Here is a 13,983-nt window from a genome sequence, read left to right on the forward strand (position 1 = left end):
TCTCAAACAAGAGAAGTGGTGCACCACCACACCTAGCTCTACATCATTCTGTAACACAAAGCAAGAACCAGGAAAAGGGGGACAAAAGTGGCCTTTTAAACAATGAAAAGTAGGCCAAAAAGCACCACCACCCCCCAATAACCTGAAGAGAAAAGTAACACAGCAGCAACACAACACAGCAGCAACAAATCAAACACTGAAACAGTAAAAAACTCAACTTTTAACAATACAGGAACTCCCCCCCCCAAAAAAAAACCCCTTCACCCTAACCCCAAGAAATCCAAGCCACCCAAATCAGGAGAAGTAAAAGGACACTGCACTTTTAAAAGTCCTCTCACTAAATTAAGATATGGGCAAATTAGCAACCCCCCCCACCCCTGGCCCCCACCCACCTCCAGCAGAACCTAACCCCAACCCCAAATAGGCTACCCTACCCACCCAGTACTCACCCACCCAAATCTGGACAAGTAAAGGGACTCTAGTCCTTTTACCAACAAAAACTAAAACAAGAACCCCAAAACTGTCTTACCTTGTCTTCTCTGAGTCCAGGGAAGTAAGGCTGAGTGAGAGAGCAGCAGGCAGCAGTAGCTGAAGCCAAGGGCCAGCCACCAGCAGCAGCACAATCTCTCTCACACCAAGCCACACCAACACAGCAATGGAGGAGTCCAGCAGGAAGACTCCTTAAAAAGGTTCTCTGGCCCTACAGAGAGCAATTTCAAAAAATAGCACTGCTCTCTGATTGGCCAGACAACAGTGCTTACTTGGGATACCCAAGTAAGCAAAAGATCAAAATAACAACAATGTAGCTGATGGCTGAGCCATCAGCTACACAACAGCCCTGCAAAGCATGCATTTGCAATGCATTTTGCAAAGCATGCATTTGCAATGCATTTTGCAAATGCATGCTTTGGATTGGCTGCTGGGGCTCCTCTTCCCCCTCCCCCCCCTCCCTGATCCCAGGGAGGCTATGGGAGAGGCGGGAAGAGGCCACTAAAGGCGGGAAAGTAGGCAAGCAGCTCCTTTGAGGCTGCAGAAGCTACTTTCCCGCCTTCTGCTTTGACAGCTTTGACAGCTGTATGCTTCCGAATAGCTATTCGGAAGCATACGGCGAGCTGTATTCGGCTGCCGCATAATAGGCGGCAATGGAAATCGGCTACAGCCGATTCCGTATACAGCCGAATCAGTGTTGATTCGGCTGTATATTCGGTTCGGCCGAACCGAATGCACATCCCTAGTCAGGATCTCTCTGAGCTGCCTACTCACTGAGTTGCCTTAAGTTTAGGCAGCTGTGTCACTCAGGGCCTGCTGCAGGGCCTCAGTATCCTGAATGGAAAAACTCCCAGGCCTTTCCAGTCAAGCATTCCCTCTGGTCTTGGGATGAAATGGATGCCACTCTAGAGAGGAAGCCCGCAGCATGTATAGGCCCATCTGTTTGTTTACAGATGTGGAGTGATGGCCTTCCCTTGAAGAGAAACACTAGGTCATTACAAGATGTTCTCAAACTTTTAAAGACATTCTAAACTAAGCCTGTTGAAACAGAAATATATTAATTAAAGCTCATCTGCACAAAAGTGGAATTTAGAATGGAAAATGAAGTAAAAGTTCATTGACAAAAGGAAAATTTAATAAAATGCAAGTTTAACAAAAGCTGAATTTCATTATTATTTAACAGAGGACTTCAGAGTTCAGCTTATCCAACTCATCTCAGATTCAGGAGGCAAGACTTTTTCCAAACATATTCCCCAAGCCACAATGCTATGGTAAATCAAAAGTTCATGGACTAGTTTGCAGATCGTTCAAGAAAAGAACAGTATCAGTGCAAGCTTTATAAAACTGAAAATAAAATGTGTAGCAAAGGCAACTAATTTAGAAGCTGCTCAGTGATTAACAATAGAAGAGGCAGATTGCTCCCCCACTGCCATAACTTATGATTTTTTTTAAAAAAAATGTATGCATACTAACTTCTTTTCAAGTCCTTCTTCTTTTTGACTTTGTAGGAGGATGATTAAACAGCCAAGTCCCTCTTTGATAAGGGAGGGAGATTTGGTCAAACTCTTGCTGATCTGAAGAGCCAAAGCATGTACTAAAGACATTTCCATTGTCATCTTCACTGTCAACTGGCCAACTATCATGTAGGTTGCAGCTCTATAATCTGTCAATGAGGATTTCAAACCCTGCAAAAAACGTAATTATAGATGTGTCCAGAGCAGTATTCCACAGCTTGTTTGGAAGACACAAGCATACCAAAATATGTATCCTGTTCCAAACCCTGTGCGTGTATGTGCTACACCAGGGACAAGAAGCTCCAGTCCAAGCAATCTTTTCCCTCAGCATGCTTGCACTGAAGTGAACAGGAAAGCCTAGCAGATAAAGGAGCTCCTATATCTGGAAGAGAGCACTAGAATTTGGCAACTGACAATTCAAATAGTGAATCTCCTCCCCAATTCTAATGGATATCATGTGAAATTCACACCTGTACAACCAATGGTCAAGTTACCCATGAGCTATCGACAAACCAGGTGGTCAATAGGGATATTACTGAGATAATAAAACACATGTATATTGCTAGGAAGTTGCTTTTTGTATACAACTCAAAATATAGTAAGTGACGAGAGAAATGGAAAAGAAGCAATAGGTGAGAGAAGATATGACTCTGGTCACACCCTTTTTCAGATCACTGACATCAATGGATTTAAAAAGGTAACACTCTTCTACTTAGGACTAAACTCTGACTGATTCCTGAAATTACTAAAGCAGTTGCTAAAATTCTTGTGGAAGTCCTTAAAGTTAAAGAGAATTCTCCATAGTGTTGTTTCTGTTCTTGTATGAAATTTCATATTTGATGGATTCTGTATTTATTGTGTGGATTATTGTCTATTCTGTGACTACTGACAGGCCAATAAAGGTATATGATGATGATGATAACTAAACTCTGATTATGTGACCATACTGTTGCTTTCAAATACTGCTGGTATAATTGCAACCCACAGCAAGGACAGCAGTCTCCCCCACCCCGACTTTTGTCCAATCCAAAAATTGCATCTGTAGTTATGCCCAAATGACTGAATGCAAAATACATCCTCAAAAGTCAGTGTATGTAGCCTAAATAATAAATCACTTTGAGGAAAAGAGCATCAGGTACCTTTTGGATGTAAGGAAGCAATTTGGAGACTATAGTGTCTGTTATAGTTTCTGCAGCCCCAAGAGCAGACACAATTGTGGAGGCATAGAAGGTAAACAAGACTCTCATCTGTGATACGCTCCCAGGATACAGAGAAAAAGCCTAAAAAATATATATTTAAAACAATAATCACACATACACAAAAACAGAAATCACTCATTTCATAACATTCCTCTCACTAGGTGCATTATCCTTTTCAGTGGTATTTTAAAAATTTATCCAGTTCACAAATTCAGTCCTCAGATATACTGTACAAATAGCAGGGAAACTGGCATGTACATAAGCTGCTCACTCATAACATACAGCATAGTTGTGATCTGAGAGGGGGAAAGGATTGTGAAAACTGAACGTACTCATTGCTTATGTTTCTTTGTACCTGTAGTAGGAACAGAAGCACACACGCTGCACCCACTTTAAGAACATAGGAGAAGCCATGTTGGATCAGGCCAATGGCCCATCCAGTCCAACACTCTGTGTCACACAGTGGCCAATATATGTGTGTGTGTGTATATACATTCACACACACACACATATACATATACACTGTGGCTAATAGCCACTGATGGACCTCTGCTCCATATTTTTATCCAATCCCCTTTTAAAGCTGGCTATGCTTGTAGCTGCCACCACCTCCTGTGGCAGTGGATTCCATATGTTAATCACCCTTGCGGTGAAGAAGTACTTCCTTTTATCCGTTTTAACCTGACTGCTCAGCAATTTCACTGAATGCCCACGAGTTCTTGTATTGTGAGAAAGGGAGAAAAGTATTTCTTTCTCTACTTTCTCCATCCCATGCATTATTTTGTAAACCTCTATCATGTCACCCCGCAGTCGACGTTTCTCCAAGCTAAAGAGCCCCAAGCTCCAAGCGTTTTAACCTTTCTTCATAGGGAAAATGTTCCAAACCTTTAATCATTCTAGTTGCCCTTTTCTGCACTTTTTCCAATGCTATAATATCCTTTTTGAGGCGCGGTGACCAGAACTGTACACAGTATTCCAAATGAGACTGCACCATCGATTTATACAGGGGCATTATGATACTGGCTGATTTGTTTTCAATTCCCTTCCTAATAATTCCCAGCACGGCGTTGGCCTTTTTTATTGCAATCGCACATTGTCTTGACATTTTCAGTGAGTAATCTATCACAACCCCAAGATCTCTCTCTTGGTCAGTCTCTGCCAGTTCACAACCCATCAACTTGTATTCGTAGCTGGGATTCTTGGCCCCAATGTGCATTACTTTGCACTTGGCCACACTGAACCTCATCTGCCACGTTGACGCCCACTCACCCAGCCTCAACGGATCCCTTTGGAGTGCCTCACAATCCTCTCTGGTTCTCACCACCCTGAACAATTTAGTGTCATTTGCAAACTTGGCCACTTCACGCTTACTCCCAACTCCAGATCATTAATGAACAAGTTAAAGAGCATGGGACCCAGTACTGAGCCCTGCGGCACTCCACTGCTTACTGTCCTCCACTGTGAAGACTGCCCATTTCTACTCACTCTCTGCTTCCTATTAATTAGCCAGTTTTTGATCCACAAGAGGACCTGTCCTTTTACTCCATGACTCTCGAGCTTACTAAGGAGCCTTTGAAAAGGAACTTTATCAAAAGCTTTCTGGAAGTCAAGGTAAACAACATCTATTGGGTCCCCTTTGTCCACATGTTTGTTCACCCCCTCAAAGAACTGTAACAGGTTAGTGAGGCAAGATCTTCCCTTACAGAACCCATGCTGAGTCTTCCTCAATAACTTATGTTCATCAGTGAGCCTACTCATTCTGTCCTTGATAATGGTTTCTACCAACTTTCCCGGTATTGAAGTCAGACGGACTGGCCTTTAATTTCCCAGATCTCCTCTGGAACCCTTTTTAAAGATGGGGGTGACATTTGCTACCTTCCAGTCCTCAGGAACAGAGGCAGATATCAATGAAAGATTACATATTTTTGTCAGAAGATCCACAAGTTCAACTTTGAGTCCTTTCAGAACACTTGGATGTATGCCATCCGGACCTGGTGTCTTATTAGTTTTTAATTCATCTATCAGTTGTAGGTCCTCCTCTCTTGTCACCTCAATCGGACTCAGATCTTTCAACACCCCTTCCAATATAAGTGGTTCTGGAGCAGGCAAACACTTCTCATCTTCCACAGTGAAGACGGAGGCAAAAAATTCATTCAGCTTCTCAGCCATTTCCCTATCCTCCTTCAGTAATCCTTTGACCCCTTGTTCATCCAAGGGCCCCACTGCCTCCCTGGCTGCTTTCCTGCTTCTAATATATTTGAAGAAATTTTTATTGTTGGTCTTTACGTTTTCTGCAATATGCTCCTCATAGTCCCTTTTTGTCTTGCATTTGATTTGCCACAGCCTGTGTTCTCTTTTATTAATCTCACTTGGACTAGCTTTCCACTGCTTAAAGGAGTCCCTCTTACCTTTTACAGCTTCCATTACTCTGTTTGTTAACCATGCAGGCCTTTTCTTATACCTGTTTGTGCCTTTCCTAACTTGTGGTATATATTTTATCTGAGCTTCTAGGATTGTAGTTTTAAATAGCCTCCAAGCTTCCCCAAGGGTTTTGACTGCATTTACCTTTCCTTTCAGTTTCCTCTTCACATGCCTCCTCATCTCAGAGAATTTAGCCCTTTTAAAGTTAAACGTGGTTGTGCTGGTGTTTTGGGGCAACTCTCTATTTATACAAATGGTGAAATCAATAACGTTATAGTCACTGCTCCCAAGCGGTGCAATCACTTTTACATCACCCACCAAGTCTTGGGCATTACTTAGGAACAAATCCAGGGTTGCCCCACCCCTGGTAGGTTCAGAGACCATCTGCTTCATAGCACTGTCATTGGGAGCATCTAGAAACTCAATCTCTTTCTCTTGACCAGAACACATATTGACCCAATCAATCTGCGGGTAGTTAAAATCACCTATCTTTAAGCCTTCCATCATATTATAATCGTCCTCTATCTTTTGATTTGGTGGGCGATAACAAACTCCCATAGTTAAATTTCCTTTTGGGCCCTCTATTTCAACCCAAAGCATTTCTAGAAGGGAATCTAATTCTCTGACCTCAGTCTTACTGGACCGTATTCCCTCTCTGACATACAGAGCCACCCCACCTCCAACCCTTCCCTCCCTATCCTTCCTGCTGGCATTCTACCTTCATGATAGCTTTTTTAAAATATACAGTCCCCTTTAAATCCTGTTTGTTTATGTGGCTCTTCTTCTGGAGGGTCTACTTACCTTATTGGGGAATACAAGGAAAACAGGGATCTGGGTTCCTGGTCCTTACACAGCCTCCAGGCTAAGAGCCACAGGCCAAGAGTCCTTTAGCTCTCGCCCTTCAGCTCGCACCAAAGGCTCGCACCTCTGGCAAGGCGCAGCTTAATAATGCAAAGAGGGTGGGGCCTCAGTCTGCCCCAGGAACACAGCCACTCCTAATCAATCAGCAACAATCACCTTCAGCCCACTCAAACCAAACAAACAGCAGTTCCCCAGCAACCACAAACTCAGAATTTGCAGCAATCACACAGTCACACAAACTCAGAAATTCTCAGCAACTCCCCCAGCTGTTTAGTAAGCCAAACCTCACCTTTATAGCACTTCTTACATGCTCTCTCTCAGAGCTCTCTGAAATGTGCCAAAGTTTGCACTTTATTGCAAACAAAAAGCTGTCGTACAATCTGCTCAGGGTAAGTGGGCAAGGGAACAATAATTTGAATCTAATTTGATACCTGCGTGCTCTCACTTTCTTCCTTCCTTTCAGTGCTTATCAGATTATTTGTTTTGCTTACTCTAAATATTTAAACATATGAAACAGGAGACCCATATACTTTAATGCATTAATATTAAATTTCAACATTATACCAACCTTTACAGACTGTGTGACTAGACTGCATAAGAAATCCATGAAGCCCAGGTCCTTGTAGCAGTGTGTAACCAAAGTTCCCCTTGCCAGAGGAACTCCCGGTTTCTGTCATTGAAGAAGCCAAAGGGAAAAAAAATTAAGAAAGCTGCAATCAATTGGAATAGCCTAATTTTAAAATATACAGAAAAATCTGTAAATTAAATGCTGCTATAACAACAGGTATCCAAAAATGCAAAACAGACTGCAGGAAATAGTTGTCATTCACACAAACTTCAAGACAATTCAGACTTAGCATTTGCCTTACGTATGCTGAAGTGGAAGTTATCAGTATTGCCTCTGAATACTATGATTTCTTCTGGCCTAACTGCCTATTGATTTTCTGCGTTATCTGAAAAAAATCCAGTTACATTAACTTATGCTCCACTGATCTCAGCAGTACTTGTGTATAAAAAACCAGCAATTTTTAAAAAAAATGAACAAAGCCAAAGAGGCAACTGTAAAGACAGTACCAAAATGTTAACTTTTCCAAAATTAAGCTATTCCAAATTGCCAAGTATATTGTCTTGGATCCAGCAACCAATCAAGATGGCACTGGTGCTGCATGTCTCACCTCCCAAACAGTTCCTTCCAAAGTTGATTTATGGGTCTTCTGGTCAGCATGGACAAGCAGCCATACAGGGATGCAGAGGATGAGGGTAAAACTACCCATTCCTCCCTTTTCAATCAGCAGAGCTGCTTTTGCAGAAGGAGGGGAAGATGATTTTAACCCCTTCCACCTACTCACTATAGCCCCCTGATGTCCATGATTCTCCATATGTATCCCAAGATTTCAGGAACCAAATTTCCATGGCTCAGATGGGACTATTCAGAGGAAAGAAGTGTAGCAAAGCCCTCTAATCCTTCCACTAACAAATCATTGAACCCACCCACCATCACCAAACACAAATTTACTTTTAAAATCACCGACATGCAAAAGAGATATAAAACATAACTCTTCCACTGAGTTTGAAGCACGCACACAGAGACACACTGAAGACATTTTACTTAGGCGCTTGCAACAATAACAGATCAAAATCTTAAAGATACAAATTCTCATATATTTCTTTCAATACTTCACCTGAATTGGATGCAACCAATGCCACTGGTGAGTTGAGTCACTAATTTTTAGAAGCTGAATAACTCGCACAAACAATTTAGTCTCATGGTAGGGCAATATGCATCCAATCAAACTGTCCTGGTTATACAGATGGATATGAAACCTAACCAAAATAAGCGAAATACATGCATGTGAATAAACTTAGGAATTTATGAAACAAGAGAGCTGCTTATAGTTCTCAGCAATGTCCACCCAAACAGAGCTCCTGAACTGCCAACACGTGGGTCTGTGATACCATTCAAAAGGATGAACACAAGCTTGGTTCTTTGCCCCCACCCCATAATGTGAGAATTGTACAGACACCTGGAAGGAAGCCAGACACTGTCACACACAAACTGGAAGACTATCTTCTTTTTTCTGTGGGAGCTGGAGCAATTCAGGGGATCTAAACAGGGAAGTTCTTAATTTAAGGAAGTTCACTGTAAACAAGGTTTCAGAATCTCTGATTTAGAGAGACATGAATGGATTACCTGTGAATCAGCCACTCAAGGCATTTCTGTGCTGGTTTAAGCATAAAGTAAGGTGACAAATGAATTAGGAACAATGAAATATTTTCATCCAGCTGCTGGTTTACTGCTTTAGTTTGGACACTGCGCTCCAAATTTTTTGACATCTGACTGAAGAGTGTTGTCTGGAACATCTCAAAAGATGGATCAATGCCAGTCAGTTCTTCCAGGCCAGTGCACCCTGTCAAACGTATTAGAGCTTTTTCAATATTTCACACCATTTTTTGTGGAATCCCAATGTTAAGCAACCCCAGAGGAAGAAACAAAGATCCAGCAACAAAAGTTAAGCTCCCTATGATCCACATAAATGTAGCCATCCTCCCAATCCAGGTGTTACATCTAAGCAGAAAAGGCTGCAAAGTTATATTTATCTGAAGGCATGCTTCTGAAGGGGGGGGGGGGAGCTGCAAGAATAAACCTTCTTTACACGTACATCAACACAACTTTATCCGACCAAATTAAACATAAAGTTCTCGCATAATCTTAACTTGAAACTGAAAATGTGTTTCCATATATAGGACAGCAGCTGTTCTCTTCCTCTTTATGGCATGTTTACCTCAACCTTACTACATTAACCTGTTTGCATACATAATTGTTATTTTAGCAAGGATTCATAGAACTTATCCAAGTCCTAAGTAAGAGATGGAAATTGGCTGTATCTCACTCTAGACAAATCCTTGGAATGCCTTCAAGATTCAGCACCATGTCACATACAATATCTGACCATTCTCCCAAGTCAAAAGGGAGAGGAAAAATCAGTAAGAATCACAAAGAACTCATGCCTAGGATCTTAAGAACCCTACTTACCTATGGCAAAAAAGGTCTCCCTGTCAATACTGGCAGCTTCCTTGCAATCAAACAACAGTGATGCTATTTCTTTTCGAGACAGGAGACTGGGATCATTCTGAGGAAGTGCAAGGCGCTTCAGCTGATGAGCAAGCGATGTCATTTTTTAAAAACGTCTGTGGGAAAACGCTGGTTATAAGCACTCACAGATCAAGCAGCACTTGGTAAAACAAAATCAAAAGATTTGGTTGTACAGAAGCCTATAATTAACAAAAAAACAAACAAACTGAAAGTCAAAAATGCTTAAACAACCTTATCTATTATTACTATTGTTATTTAAAACATTTTACGCCACCTTTCCACCCTATCAGGGTCCACAAGGTGGCAAACATAAAAATATGAAAACACTGGAACAATTTAAAATAAAATTAAAATTAGAAAATAATTAACTTCAAAGCACATAAACTAACAACAGTAGAAGGGGGACAGTAATCACTATGGGGACATGACAGACAAAACAATGAAGTCATAACCTGCTGACACTGACAGAGAAAGACAAATTTCCCTAGAGAGGGAATTCCAAAGTTTTGGTGCCATGACCTAGAAGGCCCTTTCTTTAGTTACCATCCATCTAGCTTCAGATGGTGGGGGCAATCAAAGTAGAGCCTCTGAAGACAATTAGTTATATAAGAGGAAGAGGTCCTTAAGTTATGTTGGTCCCAGCCTGTACAGGGCTTTAAAAGTCAATACCAGCACCTTGAATTGAGCCTAGAAGCAACTGGAAGCCAGTGTAAACCTTATGAGCCACTCCAGTCAACACTATAGCCACAGCATTCTGTACCAATTGTAGCCTCCACAGAATGTTTGAGGGTAGCCCCATGTATATCACATTACAGTAATCTAATCTAGATATTACCAGGGCATGCAGAATGGCAGCAAGATCTTTTCTGCCCAGGAGGGGCTGCAGCGGGCTCACCAGGTGAAGCTGGTGAAACACCTGGAAGAATTACAAGCCCTCTATTATCAGTGAAACTGAACAGTGGCCATGCCTACTTGCTAGGAACTTAGACTGAAATCCAGTTTTAGCTACAGACTTGCTGGGTGGGCTTGAACAAGGAACTAGTTCTCAGTTTCAGCTACCCTGTTTCTCTTGGTCATCTGTAATAATATTGACCTACTCTGCAGTACTGTTGAAAAGTTACTCCTCATAATATATTGAATCCTCTTTGAAGGCACATGAAAAACATTTTATATTTACACAAAGAATCACCACATGCATGCCATAAGCATCCATGATCTCATTTAAGTACAATGCAGCCAATGCATAGAATCCTGCCCATGAGACTTTGCAAGTGCTCAGTATCTCATTTAAACTGGGCTGCAACGTATAAAGTAACTACACATGCTTAGATAGCACGCTCATCATAGTCCAGATTAAGATTGATATTACATTGGCCTTTTACTCCAGGCTGCAATAAATGCAGGATAGACAGGATGCAACAGGGTCTCGCAGTGTTTGTGGTTTCTATTCTAACTACATTTCATCATATGAGTAGACTCACTTAAATCCCTCTGTGATGAACTTTAAAAGCTTGAAGTGCTGTGTGAATATGCAAAGAACTGTGAAGGGTTAACACCTCACAGAGCCAGAGAGCTTTGAGTGACAGGCTGCTCCAAGAGATCTGGTTGGATAATGTGAGTTGAGCAGGGAGAGACTTCAAAACCAAATACTGAGGAGAACTCAGTCTGATTCAAGCTCCGATGGAGAAGAGCTGGGTTCTGACAGAGTCTGAATTCAGCCCTGATTGAGAAAAGTCCAGTACTGACAAGTCTGAGTCTAGCCCTGATAGAGATGGGTTCAGTGCTAACAGGGTTTGTGCTCAGCCCTGATTAAGAGCAGTTTAACACAGAGCACTGGGAAGGTTGGCAAAAGGAGTGGGTAGTTAGGTGAAGATTCCCATTCAGACCAGAAAGTGGGACTGATCTTCTAGTGATGGAAGAATTTCCCTACCCAGTTAAAGCAAGGAGATAGCTCTGAAGAGTGGAGAGATCCCTGTCTGGTGTGTTTAGAAACTGCCTTTTAAATCCTGAAAAGTCAGTTAAAACTCAAGAATAGTATTGATGTGTTTCGTGAAGGTGTCTGGGTACTGGACAGAGTATCTCTGCCTTCTGGAAACTAAGAGTCAAATATGCTCAAGAAAGTATATTGGAGTGCTTAGGAAATGCTCAAACAAAAACCTCTCATCTTAAAGATGTTAAGTCACTGTGAAAGCTTAAGAAACTGTCAATTGTTTGAGACAAACTGTAGTCTGTGTCTATATTGATTTACCTCCAAAATCTTACCCTTGATTTCACCTGAAATTTTCCCTTTGTTGAATAAAATGTTTAGTTATTTTTTACCTTTAAAAAACCAAGTTCCAATCAGTGGTTTAAGTTAAAGGGGGATCTCAACCCTTTCCTCAGGTTCCTTAGCTGAGCCAGTGATAAAATTTCATACTGTGATTGGCCATAGTTATTCAGTGGAACACAGGGTTACTACCTTAATTAAAGAGATTATGAGTTAGGATGCCTCTGTGCTTGTTGCTTTGCATTTTTGGAGCTGTGTGACTGAATCCACACATTGCTGGATACCGCGCTGTAACCTCCTAGATCTTGTTGCCAGCCAATCCAGGAGGTAATTGATTACAATAATGCAACATCCCATGATGTGTGTGTCCAGCCACACTGGTCCTAGTATGCAAACTGTGGATCCTGCCTGTGTTTGCAATGTGTGCACTTGCAACAAAGGCTGAATGAAATATTACATGGTGAGACTTTACTCTTATCAGCAAGGAACAAATTATACTAAACAGCTACTGGCATAAGGTCGTACATGTTCCAGAACTACAGGCTCCGGAATGCTTGCCATTGCTTTACACTGACAGATAGAGGTTTGTCAATTTAAGCTCTACCAGAAAAAATGAGGCAGTATGTGTCTAAGCTCACAGTCATCTTTTAAGATATATTACTGATTCTACCATAGAACTAGAAAACATTTATAGAAATAAACTGTCTAAATTAAGGGCCATTGCTAAATGTGGATAGCATTTGCCTACACTTTCATCTCACAGATGACAAGGCACCTCAATAAACTTCTTAAGAACTACAGAACGATCCGTACCCGTCTGCTAAAAAATTAGCAGCATTTCACTTAGCAGAACATACCGCCGTACACACTGACTGGGTCAAGCTACAATTTTTATTGCACCCGGTGTTATTTACAGAGGATCAACCATGTGCCAGGCGCTGTATATAAGATCAAAAAGATACAAGTCCGCAGCCAAAGGTCTTACAACTTTATCCCCGGATCCTTCTTACCCAAAATGGGGTGAGGTTGGATTATGAACCCTGCTTGAAACGCGAAGTTTTAAGTCCGCAAAAGTAAAACGGGAAGTGGGCAATATTGATATTTCCTCCAACCAGGGAAGGTAGATGAGAGCCGCTTTCGTCCCTTCTCGCACCCCCAGTGGCCCTTCCCTAGTTCAGATAATCTAAAGAAAGAACTCACCTGCGAAGGGCAAAAACTGCCAGTTCCCAACCAATTTGTAATTCCCACGTGCGTGATGAAACCAGATGTCTCACCTTTGTCTCGGAAGTACAAGCGAGAGGTTGGAACTTCCGCTTTGGTCTTTGGAGGGCAAGAGCGAGGATCACAGAATCACTTCTCCACACGGCTTATCGTGCTCTCTGCTGCCCCCGTGAGGATTCTAACGCATTTGTCTGGCTGTGCGGCGACGGAAGGAAGGAAGGGGTTTAGAGATGTTTTTTTTTGGCGAAGTCAGGAAATATTTCCATCGTTCGTATAAATGTCCCGCCTGGGGATTGAAAATGCAACAAGCAGGCAAATTTAAAATATCCAGTCATAAAATGGAGAAGACGCTTAGAAAAGTGTATTGATGGTTCTGTACATTCATTTCACTTTACATGAAATATATTATTGATTTATTTAGTTACTTATATACCACTTTTCTCTCCAGCAGGGACCCAAAGTGGCTTATAACGTTGTCCCTTCTTCATTTTTTCGGTATAACAAACCTGTGAAGTAAATTATGCTGAAAGTGTGTGGCTGGATAAAGTCTCACAGCAAGCCTCCATTAACATGTGCTTTACATTTCTCATTAAATGTTAGCTTAATCATTTCCACAAATCTCTAAATGCTTTAATAGTTTTGGTTTTGGTGGTACTGGAGAGTTGAGTTCTTCCAGTTAGATGCTAGGCCAGACCAAAAAAAAAAATTATACATACTTTTATCTAAGGCAGGGGGGTGTCAAACTCATTTGTTATAAGGGACAGATCTGACATAAATGGGATGTTGTAGGGCCAAGTCACACTAGGGTCACCAACCTCCAGGTGTGACCTGGAGATCTCCTGCTTTAACAACTGATCTCCCCTGGAGAAAATGGCTGCTTTGAAGGGTAGACTCTATGGCACTGTACCATGCTGAGGC

At 41.7% G+C, this 13,983-nt stretch overlaps 1 protein-coding gene across 1 annotated transcript in view; it reads right to left on the reverse strand.

Annotated features, from left to right (window-relative positions):
• HEATR1 (HEAT repeat containing 1) overlaps positions 1-9,676 on the reverse strand; it is a 59,908-nt gene extending 50,232 nt beyond the window's left edge. The window contains exons 1-6 of the mRNA XM_060241872.1: positions 9,519-9,676; positions 8,676-8,892; positions 8,167-8,308; positions 7,053-7,154; positions 3,143-3,283; positions 1,963-2,174 (exon numbers count right to left, since the gene is read on the reverse strand). Coding sequence (XP_060097855.1) covers positions 1,963-2,174; positions 3,143-3,283; positions 7,053-7,154; positions 8,167-8,308; positions 8,676-8,892; positions 9,519-9,660 — 956 coding nt within the window. The 5' untranslated portion in view covers positions 9,661-9,676. The remainder of the gene's footprint in view (positions 1-1,962; positions 2,175-3,142; positions 3,284-7,052; positions 7,155-8,166; positions 8,309-8,675; positions 8,893-9,518) is intronic.
• Positions 9,677-13,983: the final 4,307 nt, after the last annotated feature.

Source organism: Heteronotia binoei, chromosome 1, assembly GCF_032191835.1.
Source record: "Heteronotia binoei isolate CCM8104 ecotype False Entrance Well chromosome 1, APGP_CSIRO_Hbin_v1, whole genome shotgun sequence".
In the NCBI taxonomy this organism is placed as follows: Eukaryota; Metazoa; Chordata; class Lepidosauria; order Squamata; family Gekkonidae; genus Heteronotia; species Heteronotia binoei.